Source organism: Xyrauchen texanus, chromosome 26 (assembly GCF_025860055.1).
Source record: "Xyrauchen texanus isolate HMW12.3.18 chromosome 26, RBS_HiC_50CHRs, whole genome shotgun sequence".
NCBI classification, from domain to species: domain Eukaryota; kingdom Metazoa; phylum Chordata; class Actinopteri; order Cypriniformes; family Catostomidae; genus Xyrauchen; species Xyrauchen texanus.
Window position 1 is genome coordinate 26,756,677 of NC_068301.1, and position 18,490 is coordinate 26,775,166.

The 18,490-nt window shown below is 39.0% G+C and overlaps 1 protein-coding gene across 1 annotated transcript in view; it reads left to right on the forward strand.

The window, feature by feature from the left end:
* Window positions 1–18,490, forward strand: part of LOC127619905 (N-terminal EF-hand calcium-binding protein 1-like) — a 66,012-nt gene that overhangs the window by 31,458 nt on the left and 16,064 nt on the right. The window contains exons 4-6 of the mRNA XM_052092937.1: window positions 3,203–3,228; window positions 3,537–3,634; window positions 13,088–13,224. Of these exons, the coding sequence (XP_051948897.1) occupies window positions 3,203–3,228; window positions 3,537–3,634; window positions 13,088–13,224 (261 nt within the window). The remainder of the gene's footprint in view (window positions 1–3,202; window positions 3,229–3,536; window positions 3,635–13,087; window positions 13,225–18,490) is intronic.

The window sequence follows — 18,490 nt, forward strand, 5'->3', positions numbered from 1 at the left end:
AACATCCCTTCAAGATCTATAAAAAAAAATTATTATCAGCATTCGGTGCGTAAATTAGCCAAAAAACAACCTTTGCCCCTTAATTTCAGCTAAAACAATAATGACTCTCCCTAATTTATCATTAATCTGTTTGAGAAATTTACATAACAGAAAATACTTTGTAAAACAAACTCAAGCCAATAGAAGGCATAAGCACAAAGAACAAGCAGATTCTTCCACATCTGCTCCGAAGTTATGTTCCTCCACAAAACAAACTCCAGCCACTAGGCGGAAAAAGCACAAAAAGAAACAGGCATCTCAGTTCCTCAGACGGTCAAGTGTATATTTAACGAGAAGTTGACTAGGAGGCCACATAAGAAACACCATGATTTTCGCAGTCCATCAACTCTATAAAAGACATCGCTTGTTGTTGGCATGTAAATATTTTGCGGTCATCCTCATCACTGGCTGGGAACTTCAGTGTAAAAACGATCTTCCATCAATGCAAAAAAAGTTTATTGGATTGTTATTCCACAAAACAAACTCCAGCCGCTTGACTGAACCAACACAATAATAAATGGAAATGGCGCCCAGCTGCCTCAGATAGCCAAGAGTAATTAAAGAGAGTCAATCCACTCAAATGAGAAACACCAAAGGCTTCCTCACTCCAATGCTTTTATGAAGTACAGTGCTTGCTTGTGGCATAGAAATACTCTGCGGCCATCCTTAGTATTTATACCTAGTATGGCCGGAAACAGTGAGATTCTTGCAAATTTAAAAAATTAAAAAAAAACTGCAAATTTTCCTTGCCAACAGAGGCACAATTCAAACAGTTATTTTACACTTTCAGAAAGCATTTCACCATTTTATAAATATATATTCCAGTAAAAAAAACTTTTTATATTTTGGGTGCATGCCCACCCCGGCCCACCCTTGGCAACACCACTGATTACTATACATACAATACAGGACAGAAACTGCCACTCGTCAAGCGAATTCATGCGGTCTCTGAGTATTATCCTTCCCTCTAGTCAGTGGTGGACCCTGCATATTCAATATTTCCAAGAACGACGCTGTATAAGACTGTAATCCTAAAATCAACTGCATCCAATGAATTTCATAAAGTGTATTCTTTTAAGTGTGACAAGAGCTCAGTCGAGTTACAAGAGGTCAGTTCAGCTCCATACTAGAAAGAGGCGTGAAAAGGTAGGGATTTACTAATAATAGTGATTTTAACAATTCCCATTTTAATGACCACTATATCAATTCCTGTACCCCATAATCCTTTTAATTTAACAACTATAAACCAAGATCAAACAATTATTGCTTCAATAAACAAAATCGAATTGATTACTATTGGTTTATTAGATGTGTCTTGATATTGTGTAATTTCTCTAGGAGTGAGTTGAAATGAGAGGAGATATGTGCTGTATATCATTGACAGTGTAGAGTTACTCGGGGCTCATTGATCTGTTCTCTCGGTCTGTTTATCGAGGGCTTAACCCCCTGTGAAGAGGTCTAGCCCAGGCAGTTAGCAGTACAGCCAGGCAGTTAGCAGTACTCCTGTGATGATGTTTTATCCAGAATGTCTAACAATAGTTATTCCTTGTTGTTCCACACTCTCTGCCATAGACTCTTAACAACCAATGAATTAAGTCAATGCCTGCAGACAACTGCCAAACACAAAAAATCTTCCACCTATGTGAAAATGGAATTAAACTGCTAAATCACTGTGACTGTGAAACTACCGGTACTGCAAACTCTCAAATTTGACATTTCTCGCAACCAAAAATAATAAACGTCAACATAAGAGTATATTTCTGTCATCAAAGCCTGATATACAAAATCTTAAAAACAAAGCAAAACAACATTGCAGCTTTAATGCACACTTAGGAAAAGCACATATAGGGGAGACTGGTGACAGTTGACACATGGGGAAGGGCTTTATCTCAATAACTAGAATGTTTTAGAAATGTTAACTATAAAAAGTTATAAAATAATGTTTTGAGTCAAGTCCAATTACATAAATGCTTTTTCTGGTCTGTGCTTACTGAAATTTAAACCACTGCCCATAGTGGCTGGAACTGTTGCCGTCCAGTGTCCGGGTGAAATGTAAAATTTTTGTAACATGCTCTTATCCAACCCCAAACCTAAACCTAACCTTTAGTGGAGTAAAAAAAATGTAACTTAAGAATGAAAATGGACCTCCGAATCATGCTCATTGTTTACAAGACTGCAATTATTTCCTGGTTTCCATGGAACGAGAACCTGTGTCTCATATTGTTCATGCAACACACAATAGCTAGCACCATAGGGAAAGGTAAACAATTAAATTAATACAAAAATGTTTTGTTGGGATGCCGCTTGTCTGTAATTCTGCAGAATTATCGATTTCAGGGTACATGAACATTCAGAAGCAGTATGTCGATTTTATTAGTAGTGCTTTTGTATGCTGTTCTCAAACAAAAATTATAATATTTTTGTTATAGTCGTTGGGTTAACACAATATATCCACACTGTGATTTTAATTCATTATTTACCATTTCTGTTGACCAAAACAAAGGTTAAGTTTGTGCATGTTTTCTTTTACTTTTTGCCGTTTCATGTTTAGGTTCAAGCCTACTGTTTGGCAAAGGACATTAAATATACTATAATATATTTAAAATACAGATATGTTGTGGAAGATAGCTTTTTAACATTAAGATATTTTATATATTTAAAATAAAAAAAATGCCAACAGGTTCCAATAGTCTTCTCACGCCCAACTCTATAGGGTCAGTTTTGCCACTGTGCATTTACATTGGAAATGTTTAAGCTTTTTTTATAACCAAGGCTTTAAAATATGTGTATATTCATATTTTAACTTAAAAACTTAAACCCTAAACACACACTTATGACACATTATATGCCTATATTCTCAATGTCTAAGATTACAGTCTGCTTTCACTCACTGCCTTGGGTCTCTAATCAGGGCAGAGTTGAGACATGGAGTTGTCAGTGAGGCTCAGTGTTGACTTGTGGGTCTTACCCAGGGTCAGAGTCTCGCTGTCTGACGATGACCCTCTCTCATTAGGCACACATCGCATTCCCATAGGACCCCCCTTTGAGGCCTGCATAGTTTGCGATCACCACACAATATTAGATCACATTTAAATGTAACGGAGATGTCTTCTATCATGTTGTTATGGAAAAGAAATTAACATGTTTGTTTATCTACTTTCAGCAATGTGGACACGGATGAGCTCTGTGGTAAGAGTTAACACTTATTGAAAACATCAAAACTACCATTCAAATTGTGCTTGATTGTAATTTAAAAAAAGCAAATAAAAAATGTATTGTAGTAATACCACAAGAACTGCACTTTATTATATTGAAACATGCAAAAAAAAATATATATTTTTATACATTAGCTCTCAATTGTTGCTTTGAACATGGTCAATAAAAGTTCAAATGTTAACGCTAATGCCTAGATTATAATGATATACTGTTTTGTTGATGCTGTGATGAAACAGAGTTATATGTATTTAATTATTGCACACATTCTTCCCTTCTCCTAGAATACTTTTCTCAGCATCTTGGAGAATATGAAAATGTCCTTGCTGCCCTGGAAGACCTGAACGTCTCCATACTGAAAGCCATGGACAAAACCAAGAAGGTGAGCTGCCTTCTAAACTTACTCTGCATTGCAGCATTCAACAAATGGAGATTACCTCAATTATACAGGTGACCAAGGCCACATCTATCAGAAGAGACATTTCTCTTGTCTAAATATCCTCAGAATGAAATCAGTGTTTACTAAATGTTCTTGATCAGAATGCTATGGCTCTGTGCATTTGTGTAGGAGATGTTTCTGCGTACTTGTTTTCTCTCCGTATAAGATAAATGTGATGCCTCGAAGCATTAGAATTTGGTTTCTGCATGCATTCCTTGCGGATGTCAGTATCTTAATCACTCACAGCATTTGAGTCATAATAAAGCTGTGGGAACTCTTAGGATGGATGACAAATGCTCACTAGCACAAACTCAAATCTGTTTGACAGAAATACAGTACCATTGTTACAACCCATGTGGATGTCTAGGGTAAGGGGGGTTGCATTTCTAATTGTGACTGGATTTTGTGGTGTGTTGGCAAATCACAAAAGAAAGGATGTATACGGTGCAAAAGTAAATTTATTTTGTATATCACCGTAACAAAAAGTCCATGATAAATGAATAAAGAGTATTTACATAGAATACGAAGTATTCAATAACATGAGCCAAAGAAGAGATAATTAGAACTCATTTGTTTCACCCTCTAATCTCATTAAATTGTCAGTTCAAACAATCCCACAATATTGAAATAAAACAGGTCTTCAGTGTTCGAAACAGCAATATCTATACTATCCTACCTGATCCCAAAAACATCAGAAGTAAAGGGGTTGGCACTCACTCCTAACCTAGGGCGTCTAATACAAATAACAGTGTACATGATGCATAGTGTACGTCACATCTTACCTGTCCACTTTTCCACTCTGGTTAGAAGAGCAGCGAGTTCTATAAATAACACCAATGAAAAGTCACATAAACAGTGAATGGGTAACGAGAGACTAAGTAAACCAGTATACAAAATGAACATGCAGAGGCAAAATGAGCCAGTAACAATACACACAACTGGGAGCTAACAGGCAAAGCTGTCATCAATCAAAAAGGGCTCCAAATATATGAATTCAACCGGCTTTTAAAGGGTAGGAAGCACCATTCATTGGGAGAGAGAGGGATGATGTCATCAGGGTAATGAAGATTGGCAGCTCAGAGAACCAATAACAGCAACCTAATTATAGAGCGTGAAAGAGAGGGAAACAGAGAGTAAAGAAAAAACAATATTATATTATATTGTATTATATTATGTAATAGTATATTATATTATACTATATTATATTATATTATTTACAAATGAAAATATCAAATTAAGTTATTCTCCTGAGACCTGATCGTGACTGCTGTGTAGTACTAGTAACTATTAGCGCCTAATAAACATGCAAAAAAGAAAAGGAAATATTTTCCCTAAAAATGTATGCCCACATATATCACATTTTGAATAATACCAAGCTATAGAAAGTCTGATTTTTTGTAATCAAATGTATTTATTATTTATAAATTTATATATTATTTATTTTGTTTCCAGGGGTGTTGGTTATTCATGTTTTTGAGACGTTGCAGACATCACATAAGAAATTAGCATAATTAATTATGATTCAAAATAATGGCAAGCGTCATTCAATCACTGCCAACCATGTTAAAATAAAATTATACATTAAAAATTCTGAATCTATGTACTGATTACCATTGTCCCATGTCTACTAAACATGTTGAGTGATCCAAACATCTTCAGCCTGAAACATTTGGTTAGATTTTAGGAGTGAATGCACTTAGCTGCATAGGGAAACTGTAGGATGCTCCTTTGCTCCCTATTTAATGAATGACAACCTTCAGTGTGCTGTCTGTGTCACTGGTCTCAGAACAGTTCGAGATGCACCTTATTTTCATTGTCTATGATAGTGTAGAGGTCTGTACAGAACCCGAGAACCTGACGGTTTTCAGGCCAGGTTGGGGTCAGTTTTTCAAGTAGGACTTTGGGTTCGGCTCGGGTTCAGGTTTGTAATTAATGAAAAAAGAAACAGGCTTCCTGAACTTGTTTTGCACGCACTCTCAATCACAGACACGTGCGAATGGACGAGTTAGGGGCCGTTCACACTGAATGCATTTTTGCGCGTGGTTGTTCTGTTTTCCATTCGTTTAAACACTTGCTGGACGAATGTCTTTGACATTTGCATCATGTCTCGCTTTTTCTTCAGCGTCTTGCACAGGACCGGCATATTTTAAACACTGTGCCAAATTAAAAAGTCAATTGTCAAAAAAGCATGTTCAGACACCTGCGCTCTGTTTCAATCTTTGTGACAACTGCACTAAAAACAATTTAGAAGAAGCGCAAAGATTCAACATTCTAAACAAGTTCAGGCTGCATAGAGGGGACTGTTGCAGTGGTTCATATTATTCCAGATTGTTCTGCACCAAGTGAAGTTTCAGCACATAAATGGTAAGTCAATGCTTTTTTCCGTTCTGCTCTAGTGTAGGCTACTTATGGGCAGCCGTGCCTTGTTAAAACTGTGTATGTTTACTGTTTCAGTACTGTTACGAATGTTGCATATATGCTTACATAAAATACAGCCTATTGCAACAGTACTTGCTAGGAGAAGAAATTAGATAGTAAGCAATTTCGGGTTCAGACATAAAATCTGACGGTATCGTTCGGTCTCGGGTGTGGGTCGGGTTCGTGTTTCATTTTAATGCACTTAAAAGTAATTAAATTACTTGAAAGTCACTAACTGTAATCTGAGTACAAGAATATTACATTTACTGCAATTTTAAATTTTTACATTTTTTTTACTTAAAAGTAATTACGTTGTAATTAGATTTCACCCATCATTGGCAATAACATACCTTTCATTTTGAGGCATGACCAATTCATTCATATTTTGAATATCATGACGGAAAGAGAAGGGAGAATAGATCATATTTAAATTTCACAGCCTGCAACGCTTAAAATAAAATATTTAACAGCCATGTACTTTTTCCATGGATATACTTGTCATAATTTCAAGCAGGTTTCTCAACTAGTTTAGCTTCAGGAGCCAGATTTGGCATCAAGTGGAGTCCCAACACAGAACCAAAATTGTTCAAAAAAAATTCCTTAATTCCACACATTTTCAATCATTTATACACTTATTAATTTATTAATGGTATCTCTATTTATATAACTGGGACAAAACACACTGTGGTTGGCACAAACCATGGTTTTCTTATTTTAACCCATATTTAATTCAGCCTTGTTGTATTTTCATTTCAGTTCTGTTCATGGTTTTCGAGGATGTGGACATGTCAGTTAATCTTGGCATTTGAAATTTAGCTTGCTTCTACCAAGTGATCTTGCAGAGTTTGATCTATAGTTTGATCTACAGTGACATCATCAACAAAAACATTTTCTCCAGATTTTTAAGTTTATAAGCCTATTTATTTTGCTGTCCTGGCTATGCATGATTATATTGTTATTTGCAATTAGCATTTTTTCTGCAACCAAATTCTGGGTCATAACTTACTAGTTTAGAACCACTGATTTCCAGCACTACATCTATGTGATCAAGTTGTCAGTAAATTTCATAAAGGAAAAATAAAAAATATACATATTTTGTCAGTGGAATATTCTAACCAAACAGTGAAAAGACATAACCAGACAAGAAAAACAGTGAAGATGAATAACAGTGGTATCTACAATTCAGTTACTGCTTATACTTGACAATACAGTATATTACACTCTGTTGTGGAAACTTGGCAAATAATAAAAATATCATATCCTTATTTCATGGAAAAACAAAGGCAATTTTTTCCAATTTCCTCATAAATTATTCAGATTGCAAAGGCTTATAACATTTTCAGTGACCATCAAATCATTCATCTAAGGTTCGTTGTGACTATCAAGAAAAAATACATGTTAACAAAGGCCTGCATAAAATACATCACCAAGTGTCATTTTTTCTGTAGTCTCTCTCTTCATAGTTGGTGATGTGTAAATTTCTATTGCATGGACTCCATTAGTGTTGTGTGTGTGTTGCATAGCGCTATGAGTGGGTGGGCAAACCAGCTGCTATGATGCATTTGGTCTCTGCCCTCAGGCCCTTCTACAAACAGCAAACACACATCTGAACGTCTAATATGTGGGCGCTGGATTGGTATCATCCAGCCAATTTCTCTTGCCTTTAGTTTGCAGGTGAATTCATGACAGATTTCTAATCTGAATATTAAAAATAGCCGTTTCTTTGTTTTTCACTATTATGATTTTCTTTTCAGATGTTTTCAAAGAGTGACATATCTTTTTAATGTTTAAATGTGCCATTACGTAATAAATTTGTGGTTGTGTAAACAGATGCCAGTCACAAGCACAACAGCTGAAAGATAAAAAATCTACAGGTTATTTATATCTCTCTATGTGTGTGTGTGTGTGTGTGTGTGTCTGTCTGTCTGTCTGTCTGTCTATCTATCTATCTATCTATCTATCTAATAGTAGTTAATCGCTATTAATTGCAGATTTTGAAAGTGCTGAAATTTGACTCTAAATATAATTATTTTCTTGTTAAAATGCATTTATTTCCTTCTTAGGAAAGAAAACAAAACAATATGTAACAAATAAATGCTTTATTGAAATGTTCTGAACAAAGCCCTCCACAGTATAAAGAGAGAAATGCACTAAAATAGCACCAATTCAAGTAACATTAAACATTTCACAAAGTCTAATTGGGAGGTTGACTAATTGAAAGAACTAGTTTAACTATAGGTTGCATTTTCATCGCAATGTAAATTAAATCTCTTAAAATCTCATCATCCGCAACGTTGATCAGCCAGCAGACTGTGGCTATCTGCTTTGTTACAGCAATTATGAAGCTGTGTTCATGATTCACATCAGGGTGTCAACGTCAGCGTCAAGCAACACTTTGAACTCTACATGAAACATATTTGCAGACAAAAACATCTCATTCTTCGTTTTGGTTATAGTTAAGACTTGACATGCTTCTGTGCTAATTAAAATATTTAAAATACTTACTTATGCTGAAAAATACTTTTTCTATCACAAATCCCATCTGGGGGGACTCTGGGTGGACACATCACAAAGTTCCTGCTCTTCCATCCAGTAAATGCTGTATTAATGGTAAATACATTAACCCTTAAATGCATGGTAATTTCCCCAATATTCTTACATATTCAGGTTTTTAGAGACCCCCTCATGACGTAACTATGTTTACCTTAATGTGGTACAGGATGCTTGGCAGATTTGATTGGATTTCTTAAATTGATGCAATGTCTTAAGGCCAATTATATGTAGCCTACCTTTTAAACATAAACCGTTACAAAATCACGCATTATTAATAGGAAAGTGCATCGTATTCAAATAAGGTCTTCAACCGATCTGAATTTGACGGTACCCAACAAACCTACAGGTTTTGGGCCAGGTTTGGGGCAGTTTTTTAAGTACATTTATTTACATTTACTTTTATGCATTTGGCAGACACTTTTATCCAAAGCAACTTACAGTGCCCTTATTACAGGGTCAATCCCCCCCGAGCAACCTGGAGTTAAGTGCCTTGCTCAAGGACACAATGGGGGTGGATGTGGGGGTCGAACCAGTGACCTTCTGATTACCAGTTATGTGCTTTAGACCACTACACCACCACCGTCTGCAATGTTTTTCAATTGTTTTTCGAGACCATGTAAACACGCACTGGATGGATGTCTTTGATCATTGTGCCACAACTCACCTTTTTCAGCATACTGTCAGATTTTTTTAGACTATATTAAGTTTAAAAGAACTTTAATATTTAGAAACGCATCTCTAGAGACCTGTTTTACAATTCGTTGTGCAGGACTATCACATTTGAAATGTATGTGTAACTTATGTGTAGCTTATGTGTATCTTGAGCTTATGTGTATGTTATGTGTATTTTATCAGCACTTGTTGAGTCTAAATAGATGCACAACTTGCATTATTTCAGTAGTACACCCAATTGGCAATAGTCATACCATACTTTTCATGTGTACTTGCTATAAGTTTACTTTGATGTTGTTGCTTCGTCAAATACCAATGTCGAATGTAAATCAAGTCAGTCACTGAAACATCAGTGCCACCTTGAGTAAGAAATAACATATACACATATGTGTAATATGCATATAAAATACTGATAATTCACCTTAGTTGACAGTCCACTGTTGCACAGAAAGTCGTCATTTAGTATTTTATTTGTATGTATATAGTATTTCTTTCTCTTGTAATACATATAAATAGATATTAAATAATTATAAAAAATATAATTTATGGAAGTGCAAATAATTAAAACTGACACTATACACTTGTTGTCCTTAAACCATTATAATTTTTGGTTGTTTTTGCAACTTTGGCATTTTTTGTGTGCCACACTATTTATAAGAGATAGATGGAGGAATACTAAAGAGGTGTGGGCACAACTCCAAAAAATGGATGAGGTACAGGAGGTGGAATGAGGTCCTGGGTTTTTAAAGACCTGAGGTACGGATTTAAGGGTTCATCACGATTAAGAATAATGTACGTGTTAAACTTCTTAAATTTATTGCATGCTTTGACGCATACATTTTGATAGCTCTTATTATAATTAATCTTGTCCCTTGTCCTGAGAACACAGTTCAACTTTTTGATTAAAATCTACATTTATTATATACTGTAGTTGACCCTTGCTTGAAAGTATCCCAGTGTGGTTTTATTGTGTTCACTTGTTTACCCAAGAGCTGTAGCAGAAACTTGATGTTGGATTTTTTGTTTTGAGGACAGAAATCACAAAAAATATCCTAAATTAAGAAGAATTTAAACTAGTTGTTTTAAACCAACATATAAAACCTCTGCTAGAACAAACAAGCATTTGTGTAATTGGACCTTTGACTCAAAATAGTCCTTGTGACAACAAGGACTATTTTCCCTTATTGTCACGATTCCCCGTTGTCTGCTCAGTGTTTCTCCCCTGTCACCTGTCCCGAACTACACTTCCCATAATCCCCTGCCCTCATCTCTGCCAGTGTCATTGTTCTCACCTGTTTGTAATTTAATCATCATCCCAGTGTATTTAAGCCCTGTTTTTTGTTAATTCGTTGTTGGTCATTGAATGTTATGGTTGTCCTTGATTGTGTTCCTGCCCGTGCCCTCCGTGGATGTTTTTCCATGTTTATACTTTGTTTTCCCCTCGTGGATGTTTTCTTTGTTCCCTGTATTGTTTTATTTTTAGTTGTCCTGTTCACCGTTTGTTCCTTCATTAAAAAGAACTGCATTTAGATCCTCACTCCTCATCTGATTCATAACACTTATACAGTATATGCATGTACTATATGCATTAACTAATTATTTATGATAATCTGTTGTAATCCTGGTTAGGGGAAAATTAAAAAAATCTACAGGTTGTAGTGGTTTGGTTGCTTTATTATAAAGGCCTGCCTCACTCCAAAATCTGCCTAACCAGGTTTGCACCTCTGCTTTGTAAATATGTGCTATGTACCGGTGAATGTGTTCTGATTTTACTGATGCAAGCAGAAGAGGGATTTCTTTTGACCGTCAACATCTCGATCGTGTTCTTAATAGATGCGTAACACCTGGATGCTCAGAAGTATTATTTGTCCTGTTAGCTGAGGGATGTTCTCGGCTTTAGTAATGGCTTTTGATAGTGACAGAACAAGGCTCATTCTGCTTACATCATAATTATACAGGCGACTGTTGATTCCTAATGCTGAATAACCGCACAACCCACAAATAACATACCACTGAGCTCAGCCTTTGGGACTACGAGTGCAAAACAAGTCTCAACCAAAACAGATGAAGAGACTCATTGGCAATGTCTGAGTGTTTTCACTCTCAAAAGATATATGATCTAACAAAACACTTTCATTAAAGATGTGATGCATGAACTGTTTGTATCCACTCTATGCTATAATTGCAAGTCAAGTCATTTTTATTTGTATATTGCTTTTGTCATGTTTTGCTTAAGGCAATTGTGGCATGGAACACAAAACTCCATAAGATGTTGGTTAATGGAGAAACCAGGCTCACTGTGGGGGCCAGTTTCCCCCTGGCTAAACAGCATGAATATAATTCCAATATTAGTTATTTATGTGTAGTATAAGTAAATATTTAAAATGAGTAAACCGAAAAAGTGTTAGGGGCCAATGTTTAAACAAAAAGATTTTGTATTAACTGTAAGATTAATTACTAAAGTCTTAGAATTTACATTCTTAATTAACTGCAGAAGTGTAAACAGATGCATTTTCTTAAGTTCATCCTCTGTGAAGTCCATTATAGTAGACTGAAGAGATATCTGGCTGGCACAGGCTGCAGTTAGTCATCATCACTCAGCAACATGTAGTATTGGGAGTCAAATATCAGGACATCATGCACGACCAGAGTTAGATCTGGCAGGCTTTGGTAACCTCAAGAGATACATCCCAAGGTTAAAAAAGTGAAACAAATAGAATAATATTAGCGTAGATGTCATTCACTTTAAAACAGGGTTATAGAACATGAGAAGTGCTTCCAGTTCCGGTAGACTTAACTAATGCAGCATAACTATGAGTTGATAGAAAAATTAGGCGTATACCTGGCTGAAAAAATTAGTCTTAAGTCTAGACTTAAAATGAGACAGTGTGTCTGAGTCCTGAACCATCTTCGGAAGAGTATTCCATAGTTTAGGAGCCAAATAGGAAAAGGATCTTCCTCCTTTTGTGTATTTTGATATTCTATATATTTTTAACAGGCCAGAATTTTGTGATCTTAGTGAACATGATGGAATATAGCATAATAGAAGGTCACTTAAGTACTCTGGAGCTAGAGAATTCAAAGCTTTGTAAGTAGTTAAAAGTATTTTAAAATGAATACGAAATTTATTAGGTAGCCAATGTAGTAATATCAGGCTGATATGATCATATTTCTTGGTTCTAGTCAGCATTCTAGCTGCTTATTTATGGTAATGCATTACAATAATCTAGTCTTGAGGTCATGAACACATTAATTAGTTTTTCGGCATTAGAAACAGAGAGCATCTGTTTTAACTTAGCAATATTTCTGAGATTTCAGATGCTGTTCTACAAACATTTCTATCAAATATAAAATTCTAAGTTCTTCACTGTAGAAGACAACATGACAGTACATCCATCGATAGAATTTTTGTGAAATTTTGTTGGGGTTCAAGGAAATATAAAGTAGCATAACAGTGAAAACTAATTCCACAGTTCCTGATAATGTCTGGAGAGGCAAAACTGATCCCTGTGGCACTACATACTTAACTTTAGTTTGATCTGACAATTCCTCATTTATTTGCAAAGAGCTTTGTGACTGACTTTCTTAGAGTTCTTAGATTGAAACTTTTTGGTTCCAGTAGTTATAATTATAGTAACGGCCTGGGTTATAGTAATTAATTCAGGATCCAAATACTTTTTGGGGCCACTGCCCAGTTCATGAGCAATGTGAGTTCTTTGTCAGTGACAGTTAAATCTCTCCCTTTATCTGCAGGAGTATCAAGAGTCAACACATTTGGAACAGTTTGTGACACGCTTCCTCCTGAAGGAGACCACCAGTCAGCTGCAGTCTCTGCAGAGCTCTTTGGAGTGTGCTATGGAGACCACGGCTGAACAGACCCGACAGGAGAGGCAAGAAACATCACTAAATATACAATTGTAATAGTCCCCACTCCCCACAGATGTACAAATATTATTTCACTGTTCAATATGTAGACAGTACTTCATGGTTGGGCAAAATTTTGAATGGCCCTTTCAGCTTATGATTGGGAATTTGAATTGGCTATGGCCCATTCGATGTTAAATTGAAAGTTGAATTAAAAAAACAAAAAGAGAAAGATACTGAATTGTATAAAAGAAATGTAACACAATCACACAAAGTTTTTGCAACAAAATGATTGACTAATTGTGCCTATTTATTTTCTTATAAATTTAATATACACTTACTGAGCACTTTATTAGGAATACCTGTACACCTACATATTCATGCAATTACCTAATCAGTCAATCATGTGGCAGCAGTGCAATGCATAAAATCATGCATATATTTGTCAGGATCTTCAGTTAATGTTCACATCAACCATCAGAATGGGGGAAAAATGTGATCTTAGTGATTTTGACCTTGACTTGATTGTTGGTGCCAGACGGGCTGGTTTGAGTATTTCTGTAACTGCTAATCTGCTGGGATTTTCACACACAACAGTCTCTAGTGTTTACTTAGAATGTTGCCAAAAACAAAAAACATCCAGTGAGTCGCAGTTCTGCGGACAGAAACGCCTTGTTGACGCCTTTAACCGGACTCAGTGAAACTCTGTCTTTGACTTTGACCCCACTTCAATCCCCAGTTGTAATAAGGGTAATAAGCGGGCCAAAGGCCATTAGCCATTGGTCCCGAGAAAGCCCAGAGGAGGCACGATGAAGCCCCGGAAGTAACAATAGGAACACAACTGGCACGCACTTGCACACCTTCATTTGGCCCTTCATCAAAAATGCAACTAGTGAGTGTATATGAGAAATAAGTGATCCATGGTCAATAAAATGAAAGTTCATTAAATGTAATTAAACCCCATATGATAACATGAGAAATACAAAATTTAATTAAAGCCCACACTTACAGTAGTTTTTTTTATTTTATTTGAATTTCATTCCATTTTGACATTTTTAAATTATTATTTCAATTCTACATTCTGCCTCAATTAAAATTCAGGAACTGAAATTGAGATTAAAGGGCATTCCTGGTGCACAACCTGGCAGTACATGTGTATTGGCTCATCATAAATTGAAGCAAAAAGTTTTCCAGGCAGAGCAATCCTTGATACTGAAGAGCATCATGTGCATTTATTCTTAATAGACCAGGTGACCAATATGTGATGACCAGGCCCTGCTTATTAACTGGGACAGAAGCCAGTTTAAACCATCAGTGAAGGCATCAAAATAAAGTCTAGCCTGTGTGTGTATGTATGTGTATGTGTTCATTTTGATTGTCAGCGTCTCTGACTGATGGCATTCATGTGTGGATAATGGTCTGCTGTAAGGCCCGCCATGGGGGTCAGCTTCTTAGAATGCAAAATTTTGAATGGAAAATTATCTGTTTTGTTCCAGCACCTGGATAATTGCATGCTGCCAAGAAATGTGTGCCTAGGATTGTGAGCATAATTGAGTGTGTGTGTGTGTGTGTGTGTATGTGTGTGTGGGTGTCATAAAGTGCCCACTACATCTCCGCTCGATCTGTGGCAGCTGTGCTGCTCTGCTCACCTTACGGTCTCAAGAAAATGAGCAGGAGCAGCTGGCCTAGAGAAATTATGGATGCTGAAGCTTCATTTTAATTTCAAAGGAAGTGCTTCCTTGTCTTCTTTGGTCTGTTCTTAAAAGTAAACACACTGGCTTTGATATAGCCAGTGTGGCAGCGGGGGCATGATCAAGCATCTGTCCAGAGAGAGAGAAAGTGGTAAGGGCACTTGCACCTGTGCTAGATTATGTATAACACCTGTCTTTAATTTCAGTGAGCATGGGGAGAGCGGCATATAAGTAGCCATGCCACCAGCAGAGAGGGAGAGAGAGTCTGGCACGAGACTCTCATTGTGAAGCTACTGAGTTTTGATGTTAAAGAATTGTGATAAAGAATGTGTGATTATTGAGAGGCTGTGACTAGCAGCCTGTGATGCTAAAGAGTTCGTGAAGCTGAAGAAGTTACGATGCTAGTTGTGACTGTGTTAAACCAAAATTTGTGAATAAAAGCTCACCTGATACCTGAAGCGGCCTGTCCCAGTGTCCTTCTTCCCTCATTTTGAGTGTCTTCACTTACACTGCCGTGGCAACCCGGGAATACAATCGAGTTGGAGGAAGTGCACCCCATGGAGTCCCTGTCGTTGGCAGAAATCCTTAAGTCCCTCACCAGCCTACACCAATCCCACTAACGATCCCTGCTTGTGCTCCCTATTGTGAGATAGGGATGTGAAAGTGCGACATTCAGCTGGAGACATTCAACCATAGATCACTTTCACTTGGTCGAATGCGTACTTGAGGGTTTCGTCCGTGACTGCTCCAAAGGGAAATCCCCTTCGAGAAATCCCCGGAGGATGGGAGGGGCTTCATCCTGATGTGGCGCTGATGAAGAAGGCTCCGTCATCACTTTTATGCAGGACCCATCCGCGCATATTCCCTTTAACACATTTCTGAATTTAGGCCAATTAGTTCCCAAAATCAGAGGATGGATGAGGCGGGAACTAACCGTGGCATTAACTCTATGTTTGGTTCCCCGAAATTTTATCACAAGGTTCACCACGTGGTAATTGTGAATATCCCTCATGCACACACTTCACCCTCACACTTTTGGTTGTGCCCAAAGCCTCATGTTGGACCAAGCATTGGTAGATAGTGGTTTGATTACAACCCGTGTACCCCTTGACTCTTACCAGTATCCGGAACGCTCTGGCCCGATCGGGGGCAGCCTGTGGAGTGTCGGGGATCCGGACCACCGTCTCCAGCTCCATCACAGGGCATTGATCCTGGAAGTGTCCCCGATCCCTGCAACTCCAGCAGACCGGCCCAGGCACCACCCAAGAGGTCTAAGTACGCCTCGGGATCCATCTTCTGAAGCGGGGCATGGGGGATGTGGTGTCCGGGGTCGAGGTCAGGGCTTTCTCCAGGCTAAGGAGGCTCCGGATCGCATGCCGTTCCTCTGCTTGAGCTCGTAGTATCTTGAATAAATGACATTATCTGCATTATCTGCAATGTTGTAAAGTATAATTGAATACAGATGAATGGCTTTAATTGAACAGGCTCCAATTTCACCAAAAGTAACACTAATCACCCCCATTTTGACTTTACACAAATCACAAATATCAACCAGCTACAAAAAACAAACAAAAACAACAACAATAATCACAAGAATTGAAACGTCTTGGTTACGGATTTAACCTCCGTTCCCTGATGGAGGGAACGAGATGTTGTTTCGAAGAAGTGACACTAAGGGTCTTTCTTGAGTGCCGAATATACCTCTGAAAGGCCAATGAGAAGTTGGCAGACAGAATTTGCATGTCCCCACCCCGGATGTACGGGTATAAAACCGGGAAAATACGTCTGTATGATTCAGGATTTTTCTGAGGAGCCGGAAATGGTCCGGCCACAACAGTGGCTCAGCTCAGCGAGGTAGCCGGGAGGACACAACATCTCGTTCCATCCATCAGGGAACGGAGGTTACATCTGTAACCTAGACGCTCCCCGTCTGTCGCTCACTACAGCGTTGTGTCGAAGAAGTGACACTAGGTGTCCAATTTAAATCACGCCATGCGCTGAGCCGTGTACGTGTACTGCTGACACAGGAGCGGGCAGGTACTTGTCGTGCCAAAACGACCAACTGTTTCAGACTGCACATACCCTTCCCCAATGCCCCATAAAGTCGTCGGAATCCTTATAGTTACCCTAGACAGGGGAACAAGGCGACGCTTGCCAACCTGGGAATGGGCCTCTTTTCTCTGTATGTTTCTCGCATAGAGTCAATGGCTGGGGCCCTTACATGCATCGGGGAAGGAGGTCTTACCAAGTTTCCTATTCTTTCAGGGAGAAAAGACTCTGTGGAGACCACACCTGCAAAGAGAGGGGGAGGTAAGAGTGGTGACATACACCACATGGGCTTTTAGGTCATATGTGGGAAGTGGCCTGGTGGAAGATCCTGCCTCTTCGGAGGGAGGAGTTGTTACAGACATGGCGACCGGGGGGCAGTGGGAACTGCCCAAGGGAGACATGGGTCCGCTCTTAAGGGGACCGGACCGCAGAAAATACACACAGGGGCGAAGTCCACGTAGGAGCACTGACCTGTAGAGCACCTATTTCAGTACAGGGTAGATTTGAGTACCCGCAGTGGATTGGGTCAGTGAATTCCTCCGCTGAATTGCGGACCCAGAGGGCTAGGGAGGAGTCATCCAGGGAGCCGAGTGAGTGGGATCACCTGGGAGAAAAAGCGCATGGTTTTACCTCAACCGAGGGAAAGGGCGCTAGGTGCAAGCGATCCACCCGGTCAGTCCGTCAGCGTGTTACCGAGTTTTACTGGCTTGGACCGAGAAAACATGGGACGAAACTGACTCTACCCTGAGATTGTAAAATCTCGCAAATGTATTAGGTGTTGCCCAACCTGCTGCTCTGCATATGTCTGCCAGGGACGTGCCTCTGGCCAGTGCCCACGAGGATGCAACACTCCTTGTTGAGTATGTTCGGACCCGCAAGGGGGGGGGCAAAGGCCTGGGTGCGATAGGCCAATGAAATGGTGTCCACCACCCAGTGGGAGAGCCTCTGTTTGGAGACAGCGTTCCCTTTCCGCTGTCCACCAAAGCAGACAAAGAGCTGCACAGAACGTCTAAAGCTCTGTGTGTGGTCCAAGTAGGTATGCAAAGCACGTACCGGACACAGCAACAAAGGGGCTGGTTCTGCCTCCTCCTGGGGCAGCGCTTGCAGGCTCACTACCTGGTCTCTGAAGGGCATGGTAGGAACCTTGGGCACGTAGCCCGGCTGCGGTCTTAGGATCACATGTGTATCTGCCGGACCGAACTCCAGGAAAGTGTCGCTGACAGACAATGCTTGCAAATCCCAGACCTTCTTGATGGAGACGAGCGCAATCAGCAGGGTCCAGAGTCTAACTGATTCTAACAGCTCAAAGGGGGGTCTCTGAAGGCCCGAGAGGACCACTGAGAGATCCCAGGAGGGGAACAGGCTTGGCCTGGAGGGATTTAACCTCCGGGCACCTCTTAGGAACCTGATAATCAAGTCGTGCTTACCCAAAGACTTGCTGTCTACTGTGTCGTGGTGGGCTGCGATAGCAGCTACGTACACCTTCAAGGTGGACGGGGACAGTCTCCCTTCCAACCTCTCCTGCAGAAATGAGAACACTGACCTGACTGCA